Source organism: Grampus griseus (genome assembly GCF_964374135.1).
Source record: "Grampus griseus genome assembly, chromosome: 16".
In the NCBI taxonomy this organism is placed as follows: domain Eukaryota; kingdom Metazoa; phylum Chordata; class Mammalia; order Artiodactyla; family Delphinidae; genus Grampus; species Grampus griseus.
In genome coordinates, this window is record NC_139010.1 from 72397590 (window position 1) to 72419693 (window position 22104).

At 34.5% G+C, this 22104-nt stretch overlaps 1 protein-coding gene across 1 annotated transcript in view; it reads left to right on the forward strand.

Annotated features, from left to right (window-relative positions):
- The window catches only part of CCDC172 (coiled-coil domain containing 172), a gene marked incomplete at both ends in the record, with an annotated part of 43434 nt that extends 24909 nt beyond the window's left edge, over positions 1–18525 (forward strand). The window contains 4 exons of the mRNA XM_082673833.1: positions 8494–8595; positions 8958–9060; positions 17186–17273; positions 18484–18525. Coding sequence (XP_082529959.1) covers positions 8494–8595; positions 8958–9060; positions 17186–17273; positions 18484–18525 — 335 coding nt within the window. The remainder of the gene's footprint in view (positions 1–8493; positions 8596–8957; positions 9061–17185; positions 17274–18483) is intronic.
- Between the last annotated feature and the right edge of the window lie 3579 nt (positions 18526–22104).

Here is a 22104-nt window from a genome sequence, read left to right on the forward strand (position 1 = left end):
CCAGCAGAGTGTGAGAAAGAGCTTCGAGAAACTTAGGCACATTCAGGAAAGGATACATTGCTCTGTGAAGTTGGGATCACCTAGGGGAGAGAGTATTTGAGGTTGTATTTGAGAATATTTGGCAAAGCTGCCAAACTGTCAACCATAAGGACTAAGAAGCAGCAGTTGGATGTCCCTGGTGATCTTTAGGAAAAGCAACAGATTGAGATAATTAGAGAAGAAGGGCAGAAGCCGGGTTGTAATGAGTTGAGCAGTGAGGAAGAGGAATTTGTGACCATGAGCATAGATAAGTCTTCGAAGAAGTTTCTCTGCAGATAAGATAGAAAGTCCAGTAACCCAGGAGGATGTGAGGTCAGGGGAGGGATTTTAGTGGGAAAGTGGGATTGTCCTTTTTTCATTTTTCTTTTTTGAAATGGGAGATATTTGAACATATTTAAATATTGATGGATTGGAGCCAGTAGGGAGGTAGAGTTGAAAATTACAGAAAGAAGCTAAATTCCCAGTGAAGATGGGTAACAGTACACAGGTGGTGGGACTGGTGGTGATTCAAGAAGAAAACAAAATAAAATAAAAATAAAAGTTAAGAAACAACCTACATGAACAACGACAAGGGCCTCTAATAATCTGAGTATGTTATCTGTACTTTTATGAATGTATTTGTGTGGTAAAAATCTACTAATGAAATTGCTAAATCAAAGGGAAATATTAAGAGACTTAATACTAAATTACACTCCTTATAGCACTGAATTAATTTTCTTACCAACTGCATAGGAAAGTGCCTGTTTTCCTAAATTATTATCTCCTACCATTACCAATCTGGGCATTATCAATGACTTTAATCTTTGCCAATCTGACAAGTCAAGATGTTATTTTCATTGTTGGTTTAATTAGCATTTCTTTGATTATTCACTATGTTGAATTTATCTGAATTTATTGACCATTTATATTTTTCTTTTTCTGTGAACAATCTGTTAATATTCTTTGTTCATCTTTATGTATTTTTATTCTTACTGATTTATATGAGCTTTTTGTAAATTAATGAAGATAGCCCTGTGTCATAAATTTGTGTCCTAGTTTATTGTTTACCTTTGACTATACTTGTAGTATGTATGTATGTGTCTCTGTGTGTGTCTGCATATGTCTGAATGCCATATAGAAAGTTTAAATTTTTGCAGTCATCTTCATCAATCTTTTCCATTATGGCATCTGGATTTTTGTCTCCCATCTTAGAAAGAGTTTTACTATTAATCATGACACCAGATTGAAGCTTTCTCTCTTTCTTCTCCTTCTCTCTCTCTCCCCTCTTTTTTCTTTCCCTCCCTACCCTCTCCCTTTTGAGATGATCGTATATGCTTTTCCCACTTTAATCTATTAACATAGTGAACTTTGTTAATAAATATCCTATTATTAACCTTACTTAGCTGTGGTCTCTAATGTTTTCTTTAAGATTTTTGCATCAGTATTTATAAGTGAGATTAATCTTTTTGTGTGTGTTATATTGACTTAACAAAGAATGTAAAAGCTTTCTTCTTTCTCCAGCTGGAAAAAATGTAAATACTAGAATTATCAACTCCTTCAAGGTTCAAAAGAATTCACCTGTGAAACTGTTTATGGTGACTATTTCTCCCTGTTGGTGCTGGTGGAGAAAGGAGTTACTCAAATTTTAAGCATACTAGAGCCATTTTCTTCTCAGAGCAGTTTTAGTTTCCATTTGTCTTCTGTCCCGTCAGTGGTTGCTCTTCCATTCCCTTTTCTAATTTGTACCACCATATCTGTTATTTCCTGATACTTGATTTTTCTCTTCTCTCTTCCTTCTTCTGCTGGCTGTCCCCTCTGACCTTTCCCATTGAGCTTTTAGACCATAACTATGGTTAGTCAGCCAGTTACATTGGGTTTTGAATAATCTTCATCTTCATCTCTCCATAGCTATTTTATTATTTTCTGCTACTTAGAGTTTTCTTTCCACTGTCTGATACCTTCCTTGATTTATTAGTTTTTAACTTCAGATGTGGATGCTATTCTTACCCCTTGAAGTTGCCAAAATATTAACACCCATATATTTTTAGAAGGAATTACTAGTTCTGGACTATTACTATGAGCCTCTTAATTTAGTTACATTATGTTTTAAAATATCATGATAAACGTAGCAAACCAAGTTCCTCAACTTGTTTTGCCAGCCCTACACAACCTAGTGGTTCTCCACCTTCTAGGGATACGTTATGTGTATGCGTGTGTGTGTGTGCACACAGACGTGCATGTGTATGTGTTATAATATTACATAGATGTCCTGGGAAGGCCTCACTGATGAGGTGTGTTTTGAATAAAGCCTGAAAGAAGTAAGAGAATGAGCCAAATGAATATCTAGGGGAAGAGCATTTCAGACAGCAGGATAGCTGATATAAAGCCTACAAAGGGAGATTGTGCCTAATCTGATTTTGAGGGAAAACAAAGAGCCTAATGTTGTTGTTGTTGTTTTAAATTTATTTATTTATTTTTGGCTACATTGGGTCTTCATTGCTGCGTGCAGGCTTTCTCTAGTTGCAGTGAGCAGGGGCTACTCTTCGTTGCAGTGCGTGGGCTTCTCATTGCAGTGGCTTCTCTTGTTGCAGAGCACAGGCTCTAGGTGCGCAGGCTTCAGTAGTTGTGGCTTGAGGGCTCTAGAGCGCAGGCTCAGGAGTTGTGGTGCATGGGCTTAGTTGCTCTGCGGCATGTGGGATCTTCCCGGACCAGGGCTTGAACCTGTGTCCCCTGCATTGGCAGGCGGATTCTTAACTACTGCGCCACCAGAGAAGTCCCAAGAGCCTAATGTCTTTAGAGTAGAAGGAGAGGTCGTGAGGTCAGAGAGGTGACAAGATACAGCCACTATGGAAAACAGTATGGGGGTTCCTTAAAAAACTAAAAATAGGACTACCATATGACCCAGCAATCGCAATACTGGACATATACCCTGAGAAAACCATAATTCAAAAAGACACATGTACCCCAGTGTTCATTGCAGCACTATTTACAATAGCCAGGACATGGAAGCAACCTAAGTGTCCATTGACAGATGAATGGATAAAGAAGATGTGGTACATATATACAGTGGAATATTACTCAGCCATTAAAAGGAATGAAGTTGGGTCATTTGTAGAGTTGTGGATGGACCTAGAGAGTGTCATACATAGTGAAGTAAGTTGGAAAGAGAAAAACAAATATCTTATGTTAATGCATATATATGGAATCTATAAAAATGGTATAGATGATCTTATCTGCATAGCAGAAATAGAGACAAATGTATAAATACCAAGGGGGAAAGGGGGAGTGGGAGGAATTGGGAGATTGGGATTGACACATAAACACTATTGATACTGTGTATAAAATAGACAAATAATGAGAACATACTGTATAGCACAAGGAACTCTGCTTAATGCACTGTGGTGACCTAAATGGGAAGGGAGTCCAAAAAAGAGGGGATATATGTATATGTATAGCTGATTCATTTTGCTGTACAGTAGAAACTAACACAACATTGTAAAGCAACTATACTCCAATAAAAATTAATTTAAAAATAAGAACTCAGATCGTTTAAAACCTGTGGGCCATTCAAAAAACTTTGGCTTCTACTCAAGTGAGATCAGAAGTCATTGGAGAATTTTGAGCACAGGAGTGAAGGGTCTCACATATGTTAATAGGATTTCTTTGGCCTCAGTTGAAAATACACTTAATGGAGGTAAAAGCAGAAACAGAAACCTAGGGAAAAGTGGCAGTAATCCAGACCAGAGATAATGATGGCTTAGTTTAAGACTGTAAGCAATTGAAATGGTGAGAGGTGTTTGGATTCTGGATAAATTTTGAAGATGGACAAGTAGGATTTCATGATGGATTAGATGTGGGGTGTGAGAGAAAGAGAGGCATTAACAGTTGACTCCAAGTTTTTTTGGCCTGAGCAACTAGAAGCATTGGTATTTGGTATTCAATATATATCTGTGAAATTATTAAATGTTTATTTATTTTGAACATCTGATAATTCATAGATAAAAGGGTCCATCACTTTTGGCTTCAAAATAATGACTATAATGATTGTCACAACATTTTTCTCAAAATGTCCCCCTTATTTCTTTCTTTCAGTTCGTGAATCAGTTTTTCTTGGATGTTAGATAAGAGGAAGCATATGACACACCTTGCTTGCTAGTATTCTTTAAAGATAGGCAATGTATGTGCAGTTATATGAGAAAGACAACTCACATGTCAAACGATGGGAATGAATTTTCATTGTCTTACTTTGGTTTAATATTCATAGCCATAAAACCTAGCTTGATTAGAACTTCTTGGATTTTAAGCAGTGGAAGGAAGTAAAAAGTTATCACCACATCAGTTATACCTCAATAAAGCTATAAAATAAAAGTAATAACAAAATTAAAATGAGGCAGTAGAGGGCTTCCCTGGTGGCGCAGTGGGTGAGAGTCCGCCTGCTGATGCGGGGGACACGGGTTCGTTCCCCAGTCCGGGAAGATCCCACATGCTGCAGAGCGGCTGGGCCTGTGAGCCATGGCCGCTGAGCCTGCGCGTCTGGAGCCTGTGCTCCGCAACGGGAGAAGCCACAACAGTGAGAGGCCCGCGTACCGCAAAAAAAAAAAAAAAAAAAAAAAATGAGGCAGTAGAAAAGTGGGAAAAAAGTTATTACCACAAACATTGTGTTTATTCTTTCTGTTGTGTAAGTGTCATAGGAATTGATGCACTTGTCTTATTTTTTGGGAGGGAAGAACCAGTCTTGGAACCATGCCTTTTCCATTTAGCCTAGAGAGTTAGGACTAAGAAAAATAATACATTCTCTACCTCAGGAATGTTTAAGTCCAAAATTTCTCTATCACTCTTGGCCAAGTTTTACAAAGATATTTTAAATCATAAATCATATCATAGACTGTCTGATAAATCAGTTAATAATGAATAAAATATAGTTTCACTTTTTAAATCTCTTAAGGATTGTAATGGTATCCTGGAATACTTCTCTTAATTATTAGCATGTAGTTATGTTTATATTTTAAATATTCATTTATTAAAGTAGCAGAAGCATAAATGTGAGTTTATTAATTTTTTTCAAAGAACTGTGCATTTTAAATTAATTGACAAAAACATGGATAATAAAAATTTTTAATTCAATTATATGATTTATTTGAGTTCAGTTCAGCACACTCTCTTGAGCACATGCTATGTGTTCTGTATATATATGACAAGCACTGTACAAGAATTGGACTTTAAAGATAAATGAAAGCTCCTGTTTTGTTTTGTTTTTTTGCTGTACGCGGGCCTCTCACTGTCGTGGCCTCTCCCGTTGCGGAGCACAGGCTCCGGACGCACAGGCTCAGCGGCCATGGCTCACAGGCCTAGCCGCTTCGCGGCATGTGGGATCTTCCCGGACCGGGGCACGAACCCATGTCCCCCGCATCGGCAGGCGGACTCTCAACCCCTGTGCCACCAGGGAAGCCTGAAAGCTCCTGTTTTTAAGGAGCTTATGGTCTACTATGGGAGATAGACAAGTAAAAGGATAATTTAAATAGTATGTGGAGAACTTTCACTTATAATCAGGAAGGAGCACAACACAAACAGCTAGAACTGAAGAAAATACATTAAAAACTATTTTTACATATTGAGGAAAAGAGACTGTTCAAGACTATGATTACTGAGAGAAGGGAAACACTTGAGGTATGATTACCCTAGCTTTTTACCTGGATGCAATTCTTTGACAGCAGGACTGAGAAGGGGAACTTAAGCAAAGCAGAGTGGACTGATTGAGTTGAGGATACAAAGATTGGAGTTCAGGGAGGCTGAGTTAGCTGCAATTTTCGGGACAATGTACTTGAGAGGAAAGAACTACACAGACAAAAACCTCCAGAAATCTTCATAGAGTTTGCTTTGAGCCTTTGGCTATATATTACTCTGTGCATACGTACAGGAAAACCACTAGGCTGAGTGAAGAAAAACTGCTGAGGAGTCATAAGGTTGACAATTCTAAGAGCTCACACAGGACTGGGAGACATTCATGTTCCATCCTGTCAGAATAGAAAGATCTCATTAAACAGAAGAGCTCTGCCTTAATAGCAAGATTAAATTAGCCTTAGACTTAAGGCTCTTCTGGACACACTCTTTTAAAAAAAATCTTAAAAGCAAGGTTTGGACCTAATCATGTTACCTAACTGCCTGCTAAATAACAAGCATCAGCATGCTTTAAAGGAAGAGATCAAAATTCAAACATTCAAGAAAATAGTGAACACAATGTCTAGTATCCAATCAAAAATCACTATACATGTGAAAAAGCCAATTATAACTCATAGCAAGGAGGAAATAAGGTCAATAGAAACATCTCTAGAAATCATAGAGATAATGCAATTAGCAGAGAAAGACTTTTTAAATTGTTCTTATAAATATACTCAAGACCATGAATATAATGAAGAGAAAAAAGATATAAAAATAATCAAAGATTCAGAAAAATCATTTGACAATATTCAACACCCTTCCATGGTTTAAAAAAAAAATTCAATACAGTAGACATTGAAGGGACCATTCTCAACCTGATAAAGTGTATCTATGAAAAACCCATGGTGAATGCTATTATGATGAAAGAATGAAAATTCCTCACCTAAGATTGGGAAAATACAAATATCCACTCCTACTACTTCTGTTCAACATTTTGCTAGAGATTTTAGCCTGGGCAATCAGGCAAGAAAAAGAAATAAAAGACATCTAGGCTGGAAAGGAAGAAGTAAAACTATCTCTATTTGAAGATAACATGATCTTGTGTATAGAAATCCTAAGGAACCCACCGGAAAACTATTTGAGCTAATAAACAAGTTCAGCAAGGTTGCAGGATATTAGATCAATATATACAAATCAATTATATTTCTATATACTAACAATGAACAATTTGTAAGTTAAATTAAAGAACATTCAATTTACAATCAAAAAGTAAAATACTTAGGAATACACTTAACAAAAGTTCAAGACTACAAAAATCATTGTTGAAGGAAATTAAAGAAGACCTAAATAAATGGAAAGTCATCCCAAGTTGATGGATTGGAAGATCTAATATTGTTAAGATGGCAATACTCCTAAATGTGATCTACAGATTCAATACAACCCCTATCAAATATTCTAGCTGGCTTTTTGCAATCTGACCCTAAAATTCATAGAAATGCAAAGGACCAATAATAGTCAAAACAAACTTGAAAAAGAACAGAGTTGGAAGACTCACACTTCTGATTTCAAACTTAGAACAGAGCTGCTGTAATCAAGACAGTGAGGTGCTGGTATGAGTATGGGCATATAGATCAAGGGGATATAATTGAGAATCCAAAAATAAACCCATACATTTATGGTCACTTGATTTTTACACGTATGCCAAGACCATTTGCAAAAGAATAGTCTTTTTAAATAAAGGTGCTAGGATAACTGGATATCCCCATGCAAAAGAATGAATGTGGACATCTACCTCATACTGTACACAAAAACTAAATCAAAACAGATCACAGACCTAAATGTAAGAGCTAAAAATATAAAACTCTTAGAATAAAACACAGTTGTAAATCTTCATAACTTAGGATTAGGAAATGGTTTTCTAGGTATTCACAAGCAACGAAAGAATAGATAAATTGGACTTCATCAAAATTAAAACTCGAGTTTCAAAGGACACTATCAAAAAAGTGAAAAGACAACCCACAGAACTGTAGAAAATATTGGCAAATCATGTATCTAATAAGGGACTAGCATCCAGAATATATAAAGAACTCTTACAACTAAACAGTAAAAAGAAAAATAACCCAGTTTTTTCAATGGACAAAGTATTTAAAAAGGCATTTATCTAAAAAAGGCATACAAATGGCCACACATGAAAGATGTTCAAAATAATTAGGAAAATGCACATCAAAACCACAATGAGATGCCACTAGCCTGGCTATAATAAACGAGTAGATAAGAGTGTTGGATAGGCTGTGGAGAAATTGGAAACCTCATACATTGCTGGTAGAAATGTACAATTATACAACTACTTTGGAAAACAGTTTGACAGTTTCTCAAAATGTTACACCTAGAGTTACCCTATGACCCACAATTCCACTCCCTGGTATTTCAAGATAATTGAAACCATACGTCTACGTAAGAACTTGTACATGAATGTTCATAGCAGCATTGTTCATGGTAACCAAAAAGTGAGTAGCGTTTTCTAATTTCATTGGGAAGCTCATTTTACTTAGTAATATGACACTATTTTGAATCTCATTCAGCAGTCTAACCTTCAACTAACTTGTTCTTTTGTATCCAGTTGTTGCTTAAATAATCCTGGTCAGTTTATTAAGAAACAGTTCCTATGTGGCCAAGGGAAGCTGTTGGGACTTAAAATTGACCATATACTGTTTAAATTTTTACTACACAAGAAGAACTTAATCATTCCTGACATACATAAAGCAAAACTTAAAATAGTTAAAATATGTTTTTTGGTTTTTGTCTATTTGTTTCTAGAAATGAAGTCAGCGGAACATGATAGTGGCCAGTTAAATGAACTTCAAAAACAAAAGAGTGAATTGATACAAGAATTATTTACTTTGCAGAGAGAGCTTAAAGGTATTACCTTTATGAGTTAGTTTATTTTGCTGATGAATATTGTTATATATCTACTATAGGGTAGTATTATTCTTTCAAAGTGTATTCGCCTATTGGGATGTAGTGCTGCTACTGATGTAAGAAAGGAATAGGTAAAGCACTGAACTGATCAGTGTTAGATCTGGTATTTTTAATGTCACAAATTTTGTTAAGATCTTTTTTGTGTGTGCCTTTAATTGCTACATTAAAGTAGAAAAATAAAAATCACTAGTACATATATTTTACATGAAGCACCAAAATTGATTATTGTTCTTATGATTGCATAAAGATAACCTTTATGTTTAATTTTTTAAAGATTGTAAGAATTTTCTTAAATTGTTTAGGTTTTGAAGATAAAAAAAAGGAAGCCGTTTGTACTACCAAGTACCTAGAGGCAGAAAAAATAAAAATCAGTGAAAAGCCTCAAAATGATGCTGAATGCTTAAGGTAAGAATTGCCTATTATACTTTGGTATAAAATCTGATAATTTTCCAAGTTGTCAAGTAGATTTCAGCATAAAACTAAACGCACAGTTGCTTTTTTTTTTAAAGTTTGTTTAAGAAATTATTTCCTTCTATGTGTATTCTGAAACATACTAATAAGCAAACACGTTACTGGCTAGAAAGTGCTACACATAAGTTTCACGATGCATCAGGTTGATAAGGTTGAAATCAATTTTATCTTTTCATATACCTCATGGTCTCAGAGTTATTCATATCCTAACAGATTAAGATATAGTATTGTTTCCACAACTCTCTTTTTTATTATCCCTAACTTTCTGGAGTGAAATGATTGAAATTATTTTTGGTCCTTCTAGATTTCAGGGGAAAAAACCACAGTCTACTGTTTTACTTGAAATCTGTCACTCTGGTTTGGGGCCTAAAGATTGAAAATGTATTTTCTGTACGGAATATTTAGATTTTTTTAATGCATTTGGATAATGAAAGAATGGCTGAGGTTTGAAATGACATAATTATATACCAAAGGAGGACCCCCCCCAGTTTATTAATTTCACTGTTATTTATTAATAATTCAGTGTTATATTTGCTGGCTTAATTTTAAAGAACTTCCTATACTTTCTACATTTAATGTAAGAAACAGAAACCTCATTGCCAGATCTACAAAGAGGCAAATGAAGACTTCATTCACATAAATCATATAGGAAATAAGTCCACTAGAGCTGAACAAATGCTTCATATTAGCAGTGTATTGCCTTAGGCCATAATTTTAGTAGATTGTGAGAAAATATCTGCAATTTAATTTTATGTTAAGTTTTATAAGCATGAAATATCAATCTCTTGGGTGATATGTTTGATGCAGAATGAGTTTCTGTAGTGACAGTCTGCTCATTGATTTTTTTACACTTTTAAAAATGGTAATGCCCACTGGTATCATTGTAGTTAGTAGTAAAGGGGCTTCCAATATGAACTCCAGTTTTGTTTATCACTCAGTCATAAAAATTTGCCCTGGATTAAAATTAAGCACACGAAGTTTGTTAGAGCTTTTCCTTCACAGATGGTGACAAAGGAAATTTGGATAGAAAGAAACATCAATCAATATACCTAGTCCGTTCTTTGCATTTTAGCAGTTATTGAATGAAATGACAATATTTATCAATTCCCACTTTAAATTCTTTAATATGTGTAGCTTAGTTTCCCTTCTGGTATGTTCCATAAAAGTTATTTCAAGTGTGAAGAACAGAGTCAAAATACTAAGTGTAAAGATTTTAGAAAAGAGGGCCATCAGTCTTATAATTAGCACAATAACAAGGAGCTAATGATGGCAAAAAATGATATGACATTTACTGAACATCATTAAGGCCAAAATTAAGTTGGTTTTATCCCTAAATTTTGGAATAGAATAATCTTTTTCATCTGTGTGTTCAAATGTATACTGAATTCTATAGTAATTGCCTTTATCTTAAATTTTCAAGTTTAACTACTCTTGGTATAGATGCTATTTTTATAGCAGGGTTTCTCAGCCTTGGCACTGTTGAGATTTTGGGTCAGGATATTCTTTGTTGTGGGAGAGCTGTCCTATGCAGGGTAAGATGTTTAGTAGCATTCCTGGCCTCTACCAACTAGATGCCAGTAGCGCCACCCGCCCCCAGTTGTGACAAACCAAAAATGACTCCAGATATTGCTCAGTGCCCCCTGGGCAGAGACGGGTGGGCAAAATTGTCCCCAGTTCAGAACCAGTTTTATTTTAAAGTTATTAAAATTGTACTTCTACTTTTATTAAACTTTAACCAGTAAGAAAGCAATTACTGGGTTACAAAAAGTTACAAAAAAATTAATTACAAAAAATTAAAACTTCATCTCTATGAACTTATTGTTTCTACTTCTTGTAATTAGAAAATTTTGATGCATATTTTATTCTGTCTATATTATTGAAATTCTTTTGTAATGATTATGTTTTTATAAAGTTAATCTGTCATGTCCAGGTTGCTTGTTGGACTCTAACTTAATGCCATCCATTAATGGAGAGAACTAGTACTTTATTTTTTTAACACCTTTATTAGAGTATAACTGCTTTACAATGGTGTGTTAGTTTCTGCTTTATAACAAAGTGAATCAGCTATACATATACATATATCACCATATCTCCTCCCTCTTACATCTCCCTCCCCCACTCTCTGTCCCACTCCTCTAGGTGGTCACAGAGCACGGAGCTGATTTCCCGGTGCTATGCGGCTGCTTCCCACTAGCTATCTGTTTTACATTTGAGAACCAGTACTTTACATTCACAACAGTTTAATGGTCTCTGCTTTAAGTAATCTTCCCCTATTTATAAATTACAAGATGTTTGTTTATTTAAAAGATTCTAATGTGAAGAGTGTGGGCTCATTAATTAACACATGTTAAAGCAGCTAACTTATAGAATATTGCTATGATTAATACCTAAACCAGAGGTTGTGTTAATTTCTAAGAAGCGTCCCTGAGGGTTGTATAACATACCAAGCTAGTTTTTTCATGTAGTCCAGGGAGGACAGAAATCTCAGGGTCTGGAGAGGCAGAAAGCGTAGAGGTTAAGATTACAAACACCTTTGAATCCCACCTCTGCTATTTACTAGGTTAGTGACCTTGGACAAGCAATTTAACTTGTCTATGCCTCATTCTCTACATCTATAAAATGAGGTTAATAATGGCCCTACCTCACAAGACTATAGCAAAAATTAAATGTCTTAATATATATAAAGCCCTTACAACAGTGCTTGGTACACAGTAAATGCTCTATAATTATTAGACATAATTATAATTGTATAATTACTTATGATTTCATTTTTATTTCATATTATCCATGGGAATTTCATGCCTTTCAGACTTCTTTCTCATTTTTTTCTCCTGCCTGTCCTTTAAGTGCAGAGGCTCCCTAAAGTTTAGTCATTGATTGTTTTCTTACTTTGTACTCTCCATGGGCTATCTCATCTGGTCTAAAGTTTTAGTTATCATCCATAGGTAATTTCCAAATCTTTGTCACTAATCCCTCCTTCCTAAGCTCCAGTTCTGAATTCCCAAGAATTTAATATAAACATAGAAATAGATCTGAAGTGATGCTGTCCTGATTAAACAAATAAAAACGTAATCTGTGCTATCTCCCTGCATTTCTATCACATACTCTATTCTACTAGCACATCAGAATACTATTTGTGGAATTCCAAATATGCCGCAGGACTTCACACCTCTGTATCTTTCTCTTTTTTCTCTATTAGTTTAAAATCTGATTTAGTCTTCAAGGCCTAGCTCACATGTAATTTTTCCTGAGTAAACCCAAAATGTAGCAGGCATGTTTGATGTGTTCAGAAATCTCATCATTCTCACCCTACCCCCGTCCATCACCAAGTTTTGTTGCTTTTACCTCCAAAATATTTCTTGAATCCTTCCACTTCTCTCTCCATGGCTACCATCCTAGTTCTAGCCACTACTCTCTCTCACCTGGATCACAGTAACAATCTCTCTCTGCTTTCCCGTCATCCACTCTTGCAACCTTCATTGCATTATAAATTGAATCGTGTCAGCCCCTTTATTAAAATCATCGGTGGCTTCATAATGAACATAATAAAACCTAAAGTCCAAGACTCGTCACAATATGGTATATGACCACCTCCCTGATGTTATTTTCAACCATGGTCCCCTTCTCACTCTGCTCCTTAAAGCACTCCGAGCTTTCTTCCACCTAAGACCTTTATCTATGCCTTTCTTTCCCTCAAGTTATCTGTTTGCCCCTTGCCTACTTGTCTCCTACCTGGTGGGACATGCCCTATCCTTTAGATCTCAGTCGAAATATTTCCTCAGAGAAGGATCCCTGTGATCTAAATTTTATAACCTGTTGTTTTTCCTAATAACACACTGTATTTTTTCCTTGATAGCACAGATTCCATTTTGTAATTACATATCTATGTGCTTCATTTTATGTATGTCTATGTCATCATGTGCTCAGTTAGGGGAAAGATCTTGTCTACTTTGTTTACCATTGTATACTCATGGTCTAATACCTTGGTACAGAGGTTGGCATATAGTAGGTATTGAATAAATAAATGAAGGAATAAACATAATAAATTATGAAAGGGTTCCTCTATTGTTCCTTTCTCTGTGTTCATAGAGAATATGTTTATAATTCTGTTATATCATTGATCATATTCTGTGATATTTATGTGTATCAGTCTCTCCCACTTAACTGGGAACTCCTTCTACTACTTCTTCATTTTTCTATCAGTGTCTGAATCTAACATAGGCCAGGGTACTTAGTGTTTAATAAATATTTGTTCCAGTGATTGAGTCTACATATTTTATTTTTACTACAAAGAAGATAAAAGTTCCTCATCTTTTTTCAGTGTTATTTGCAAAGACATGGTATATATTAACCCCTGAGATAGCCCCATGGAATTCTTCTTTCCACTCCTGGTTTTTTTCTTCCATGAAGAAAAAGCTTTACTGGTTTAACCCTCCTTGTTGTCCCCCCCAGAACTCCTTCTTTCTTATTCTGTGGTGGAGAGGAGTGATTCAATCTGGTGAGTTTGGAAGGATAAACCGAAGCCCAGCTTTCTTTTCCTTATCTCTCTGGAGTATGGCCTGCCTCAGCGTGTATATTCCACTCTGCTCCTCTATCCCTTAAGTTTTACAGTGATAGGACTCCATGAAAGAAAGCTTGTGGCATCCAATTCTGTCTCTAATGGTGTGAGTTACATTAGTCTAATTCTGGGGTTCAGCGTTAGTAAATCCTTTGCATGCAGATATAAGCCACATTCTCCAGTCACTGCTATATTAGTAGCAAACTTGACATCTTGACCTTCCTTATTTCTCAGATGGGCAGAATTCAGGTAGGCAAGAATAGCAGTATATACTGGACCACTTCAAACTCCCAACACCTATTATTTTTTATTATGACTCAACACCAGGGTCACCAAAATACAGTTCTTCATCATGACTTTTTATTTACTGCAATAGTAACATACCAGTCAACTTGAAACATTTCAGGCATTTTTTTACCTACAACACTTCTTCTTAGAATGGTTTTACACTTTATAACCAATGTTTATGCTTGTTTAATACAGCAGGAAGTTTGTTTCAGAAATGAAGCTACAAAGTCAATAGCATGGGATTTTCTTTCTGAACATTTGAAGATAGAGTGGTTTTGTGAACAGCATGTTTGCAATGGAAACAGCACAAAAGTTAATATACACCTGCTACTGAGAGACTCTAAATGCATTTATATGAAGTAGTAAATCAGTGCTGTTGCCTCTTCAGTGAAAAGGTCATCCAGTTAAGTTAGTCATAGATGTCACATTGATGGTGTTTTATTAGCTAGTAAAATTCTGGGGGAAAAAAAGACAGAAGTTCCCCTTCCTCTTACCCCATCCTTTTAATTTCTCCTTTTTAAGATTTTCTATGGATTCATGGATTTCTTTTTTATTACATGTGTTATAATACATTATTGTCACTATTTTTGATGCTCAAATTGTCCCAGATTTGGCTAGAGGCAGTCGCTTGAACTAAATTTTTGTGTCTTTTGACATTTTCGCATCAGTTTTTGGTCACTTTCCTTCCTTCTTGTGCAACAGAATATTCTAGGCTCATCTTGTATATTATAATACCTACCTCAGCCCTGGGACCAATTATTTCAAGGAGTCCTGGTATCTTTTAGTTGGTACTGGTTTTAGAAACTAAAATTAGCATGCTAGATGTGCTTGTTACTACTGGGTGTCATTGCTTCTGAATACTTTAAACGGACAGAAATAAAAATACCATTTTTTTAAATCATGATTTTTTTTATACTGATTCCTTCCATTCACATCCAAAATGACAGGTTTTTTTTTTCCTCTTCCCTCCATTTTCTATGTATATCTTCTTTCTTCTAGTGAAAACTCTGGTTCTTAACAACATCAATGTAATTATCCATTTCTTACAATCCTGTAAAATAATTTTAGAATTACTAGCTGTGTACCTTCACTAACAATAAAAGTAGTAAATAAAATTTAAGATTCCTTTATAATTCTTATTGCCTTACAACATATCCCACTGAGGGTTATAGACTACTATGTTTGAAAATTACTTGAATTAATTCTTTTTTTTTTAATCTGTGATTATAAATTTGAAAAACAGGTTTATTTGTTTCTGTTTGTGTTTAACTCAACTGTTATTTTGTGTTAAACTTTATGGTCTTTTCCTCAACTTTGTTTATTTAATTTTATTTGTCAAATATGTAAATAATCATCAAGATTCAAAAGTCAGAAGTATATAAAAAAGATATACCCAGATGAGTTTCATTTCATTCCATATCTATTCCACCCCATTTTCACTCATGCTGTAGGTGACCATTTTCACTAGTTACTGGTTTATCCTTTCTGTGTTTCTTTTCATCTTTATCTTCATTCTTTTTATACTGTATAATACTCCATTATATGGATGTGCTATAGTTTATTCAACCAGTCTCATAAGAATGGACACAGGTTGTTGACAATATTTTGTGATTACAAATAATAATGCAACAATAACTTTGTGCATATGTTGTTTGTTTTTATAGGGTGTATTACTGATGTGGAATGGCAAAGTCAAAAGGAAAATATAAATGTAGTTTTGTTATATACTGCCAAATTCTCCTCCTTTGAAGTTTAGCCATTTTAAATTCCCCCATCAATGTCTGAGTACAGCTGTTTATCCACAACCTTATGAAGAAAGTGTGTTATCAAGTTTTTGGAGTTTTACCAATCTGATAGATGAGAAATTATATACCTGTGTAGTAAATTTTCAAGTCTTTATTATGAGTGAAATTGACCATATTTTTATCACGAGTAATATTAAGCACTTTTCAAATGTTTAGGGATGATTTTTATACTTTTTTCTGTGAAGTGACTGTTTATGACTTTCCCCCATTTTTTAATCAGAGTTTTGGTCTTTTTTCCCCTTGATTATAAAGTCCCTTTACATATTAGAGAGATTACACTTTTATCTGTGTTGTATGTGGCAAGTATTTTCTCTCAGATTGTCATCTTTTGACTTTACTCATGTGTTTTGCTATGCAGTTTTTTAAATGTAATTGAATTGAGTACTCATTTTTCATTTATATTTTGAGCCATAGTGAGAAAGTTCTTGGCCACAACCAGCTTATAAAGGAATTTCCCTATTCTTTCACTTTGTCCTTAGATAGTTTCATTTTTTACACTTAAATCTTTGATCCAGTTAGAGTATATTTTGGTGTATGCTATGAGATACAGAGCCAATTTTAGCTTTGACAATCCATCTATAGCCACATAGCACATAGCTATCCGGTTTTTCTAACACAGCTTATTAAAAAGTCAGTCTTTTACAGTGGTTTGAGGAAGCTCCTTTAGCATATGCTAAATGTCCACTTGTCCCTTTTAAGCTATTTCTGTCTTCTGTGTTCCACTGCTCTATTTATATGCCACTACTGCACTCTTTTAATTATAAAGGATTAATGGTATGATTTAATATCTCACAGGGCTAGTCACCTTTCTTTGTTTTCTCTTTTTTCAGGGCTTTCTTGGGAAAAAAAAATTCAAGGGCTTTTCTAGAATGTTCTTTTTCTTTTTTCATATGAACTTTAGAATCAAATTCGCCTAGCACCAGCGGAAAAAAGTGTTAGTATTTTTATTAGGGTCAAATTAAGTTTTATTTAACTGGGGATAGTTAGCATTTTTATGATGTCCTATCCATGAAAAAGTCATGTTAATTATTGCTGGTGACAATGAAGGCTACTTATTTTTGTTTGCTAATTTTGTATCTTGTCACCCTACTGAATTATTTTATTGTTTGAGTTGGTTTTAACACTGATTCATGGGTTTTCCAAGTATGTTTTCAAATTACCTGAAAAACGAGATAGCTTTATTTCTTCTTTCAAATTCTTGTTCCTCCAGTTATCTTTCCTAGACTAATTTTAATGGCTGGTTCCTTACAGAATTATAGAGAATTAAAATTTCTTTCCAAATTCTTTAGTGTTAACTTGAAATTCCGATAATAGAAGCTGCAAATCTGGCACTATTCATGTAATAAAGAATTATTATAAAAGTTTACTAATGAACTAATTAATAGAGTGAATTTTTCCTTTAAAACAGACTTAAAAAAGAATTAGAACTTTATAAGGAAGATGACATGCAAAGTGTTTATGATGCTCTCCAGACAGAAATAGAATTTTTGCAGTTGGTAAGCCATAATTGATTGTTTAACTTTTGTTCAGCACCTGTTTTTACTTACTGGTAAGAATGGTTTTACTGGAATACATCTCACTGAATTAGTATTGTGCCCTTCACATGGATTTGCACTAGATACAAAAGAACAAAACAGGGCTTCCCTGGTGGCGCAGTGGTTAAGAATCCACCTGCCAATGCAGGGGACACGGGTTTGAGCCCTGGTCTGGGAAGATTCCCCCATTCCGCGGAGCAGCTAAGCCTGTGCGCCACAACTACTGAGCCTCCGCTCTAGAGCCTGCGAGCCACAGCTATTGAGCCCACGTGCCACAACTACTAAAGCTCGTGCACCTAGAGCCCATGCTCTGCAACAAGAGAAGCCACAGCAATGAGAAGCTCGCTCACCGCAAGGAAGAGTAGCCCCCGCTCGCCACAACTAGAGAAAGCCCTCACACAGCAACGAAGACCCAACGCAGCCAAAAATAAATAAATAAAAAAAAACCAAAACAGCAACAACAAACAAAACTAAGGTCATGATATAAATCTGTGAAATGTTTTGAGTCTTGGAGATTTAGATGCTGCATAAGGCAAGTTATATCAATATATAAAGAGAATATGTACAATTTCAAACTAAGTTAAAAAAAATTCAAACCTGACCTCACAACATCCCCTTGACTGAAACTGTTATTAGAGGATTAATGCACTGAAGAAGTTTAACTATCATAATGCTTAAAAGCTTTTTGTTTTTGATAGGCATAAATTATACTTTGATTATATTTGATCCTAAAACTTTCTTATTACAAATTTTTATGATTTCCAGAACTTTGGATTCAATTATTGGAAACTTACTTTCAGATTGTGTGGGAGCACTTCAGATTGCTTTTAACCTCTTACTTTGGTTGTTTATAAAATGAACACAGTATTTGTCATGCTCTATTTTAATAGAAGACATATATAGCTAGCTTTAAAGTATGTTAAAATATAGTTTTAATTTAATACACTACATTTTCTTCCATATTTATTTTCTGGAAATATTTTCTTATTTAAGATTATCCAATAGGTATGTTAGGATTTATATTTTATAGGATTTATATATTTAGAAAAACTTTCAATAGTAAAATTTAGAAATGCCCAGTTATTGTTGTGCTAAATTTACATGAATTTTATGTCATTCTTTTATTAAGAATTTCATTTCTCTCATGAATAATTGTATGTTTTCATTTCAGACATTGGCACAGAAAGATCTTCAGGAAACTAAAAACTTGTAGAGAAGTGATCAGCTATCTAAGATTTGATCAAGCATCTTAGTATCAAATCTTTGTGGTAGATACATGAATGATACCCATTTCTTGCGGAAAACGTGAGGTTTAAAATGTTCAAAGTTGTTGATATCTAGAATTGATATATTAGCACTTAAAAAAAGTAAGTTTTTGGTCTTTTTACCTGCTGAAACTTAAGGGTTTTTATGTGGTTTGATTTTATTTCTAAAGGAAGAAAAAAGGAGAAACAGATATTGTGTTCTCAGGCTCGTTATTCTCCCCCGACCCTTAAGCTGATCTATACTTTCTGATGTTGTTCATTCTTTGTTGCAGTCTACCTCAGATCCAATCAAGTGCAGGAAGAAAAGCTCAGATTATTGACCCAATTTCGTCAGTGCCATTTGCACCAACAAAGATGCTTACTTTCATTTTAATCCTTCTGTAATCATAAGATGTCTTTTGACAGAGGCCTTCTGAGGCCTTTCATCTACAGAAGCCAGTTTTCTCCACTTTTCTCTAAATGTGTCTACAGATTTAAGTCTGGGACACCTGCAGCCACTTTCCAGCACTTTGTGCCTGCCAGTTTTCTTCCTAATGCCAGTGTTGGTTAGAATGAAATAAGTCATCCACTCGGGGAGGTACATAGTCTCCTTATGGCCATCAGGATTCATTTTTGCTGGTGGCCTAAAATATTGCAACTGAAAACAGTGTACTTATGTTTGGATCAATCATGATATTGCCACCAAATTTCCAACATCACATCTCTTTCTGCTGTTAGCAGTCCTAACTAGGAAGAAAGGTGTATTTTCACCTGTTTCTTAAAAAAGTATATTGAAACTATTCAACAAGGCCCTAAATTGTGGTAGGCGGGGGAGGGGAACAAAAGCTACTTTAAGGATATAACTTAAAGTTCTGAGTGCAAATGTTTTCTTTTATGATTCTAGTTGAATTAGTTTAATATCAAATATGAGATGTTTACAAATGTCTTAGATCTATTAATGTTAAGGTAGTCTTGTTTCAAATCAAGTCTTATTAGGGCATAGCTTTTTGTATAGGTTGCTTTACATCCTTATTTTTTAAAAAAGTAGCAAGTTAAAACTCTCCTTTGAGATGTGTACCAATTGCCATCTGTTTAAATAATTTGTATTTTCAAAAGTTATTTTTATTTTGATTCTTTAAATATTTAAGAGTAAATTACTTTTGCTTAAGAAAAAAAATGAATGGTACCAGAGAATTGCAGTCTGTTTTATATGCAAATGCAGAGTGGGAAATGGTTACTGGAATTAGTCATGACTTCAGTTCTGTCTTATTTTAGTCCATTTATCTAACCACATTCTAAGTTCTAAGTCTTCGGAATGTTTATTATTAAATGTGTATCACATCATTAATACGCAGGCTAAGGTTACCTGTAAAGCCTTTTTCACAGTAATTTTTGTTCATTATTGGTTTTGTAGCTAAAATATCAGTGTGAATTAGAGATCTGCCAGTTATTTGCACAACTAACACACAATGGCATATACATAAACTCTTACTGATATAACAGTCTTGTCATGTCTTCACATCATATAGAATATCTAGATTAATATTCAGTAATGAATCAGAATTCATATGAATTGAATTTGAGACAAAATGGGAGGTTCATAACGTATTTTCATTATTTCAAAATGCTTAAAATGCGTATTTTAGGATTTAAACTATTTTTTTTCAAACAATCGAATGATTGTTTTGGCACTGCATGGTAGAGTAATACAGTTCACTGCCCGTGTAATACCAACCAAAATAACTGGGACTATTAGAATCAATGTAATCAAAGGCACAAGTTCACTGAAAAAAGGAAATACAACAATCAGTAGAAATTGCAGTGTATGAACCTACACTGTCAGTACACCAGCAGATTAGGTCTGCTTTTAGATTTTTTAAGAATTCGTAATTCATACAACTCTTAAGTAGGAAAAATAACTGAAATTATCTAAGTAAAAGTGTGTCTCAGACTGACTTTACTCTGGAAGTAAGACTTTGGCTATATAAAAAGGCAATTTTTAAATTAATGCTCATTCATTAAATAAATTCACTAAATTTTCCCTATACTTAGTTATAACCAAAGCCTAACTAACCCAGAGTAACACTGATACATCTCTGAGGTTCCTGGCATGCCACCATAGTTCTTTACTCTAATGGAAGTTCTTTCAGAAGCAACTTCCTAATTATCAGCCTTCCACTGGGGATAATACTAGGATGTAGAGATAGTTTGCTGCGTATTTTTCCTGCTGATTAATGGAGCTATTTGGCTAGGGGAAAGACAGCAACAAAATGATAGGATGTAGAACATGACCACTGGACTGGAAATTCCTTTCTTTATTCCCTGGCCTAATTATTGAAATGGGAGGAAAAAGCAAAGAAAAGGAAAAGTTTTAAAGTGTGTACAGTCAGGAAGATTTCTAAAGTACTCATTGTTTTATCAATAGTAAAGTTTTCTTCTGTAAAAGAAACAAAAATTGAGGAGCACATTGTCTGCCTATCTTTTTTCTCTTGAAACGTGTAAAACCATGACGAGATTCTTAAAGTCCAAGATAAGTTTGAAGTCATTGTATTGTAATGAATTGGAATCTAGAAATGACTCTAAAACAGAGTCAATTGGGATTTGGTAATTTATTGTAGAGTAGAAATTATGCTAAGAAAAATCTATTGAGTCTTTTACCAGAAGGGCAATCAGTAGCTGCAGATATACAGACAGCATGCACTAGACAGGCCCTGTTCTAATCTATGCTGAGGACAAAGTCCCTTTCTATTTCATACCAATCAGTCATACATAACTGTGTCACATTGTTATGAATATGTCATTTATTTGCAGTTCAGAAAACAGTAGCAGTTCAGTGACATGATTAGAAATAAATATGATATGGTTTTTAATCCTGGGAATAGAAGGGTAAGGTGTTCTGTCATTCAAATATTTATTTATAGTATGAAATTTGATATTTAAAGTTGTTCATTATACTAAAAATATTTTAGTATTTGAAGCAGATTATTTTAGTTCAACTTTCATGTTTCTTCTTGACTCCTCTTCTCTCCTTTGTCATCCTGAAAAACTTAAATGAAGCAAATACATTTGCCTTTCAGAGTCTAGTTCAGAGCATTTTCTGTCAAGGGAATTTTTTTCAAGATGTGAACTAAAAATGAAAAATATTTTTTGTCATTAGCCTGAAGCAGGGATTAGGTCTTGGAGTTTTTAAGAACAGATTTTTCTTTTAATGGAAGAATGGGAAGAATGAAGTTATCTTTGAAAATGTTGGAGGTAGGAAATGAATAATTAGTTGCATTTGTGCTTTCTAAACATTGTATTTTCAAGTTTAAATAAGTTTTTGCTTGGCCTGTTAACGATAAAATCATCATACCAGTGAAGAAGCTTTATTTTCTTATTAACTTGATGTTTGACAAAAGAATAATACTGAGACAGCATTGACTAATATATGAATGAAATAATGTGATAACTGTCTTGTCTCTTAGGGAAAATCGGGATTTCATTGCTTTGTTGTTATTCATTGTACTGAGGGTCACATTCATTAAACATGACGAAAATTTTTTAGGGTA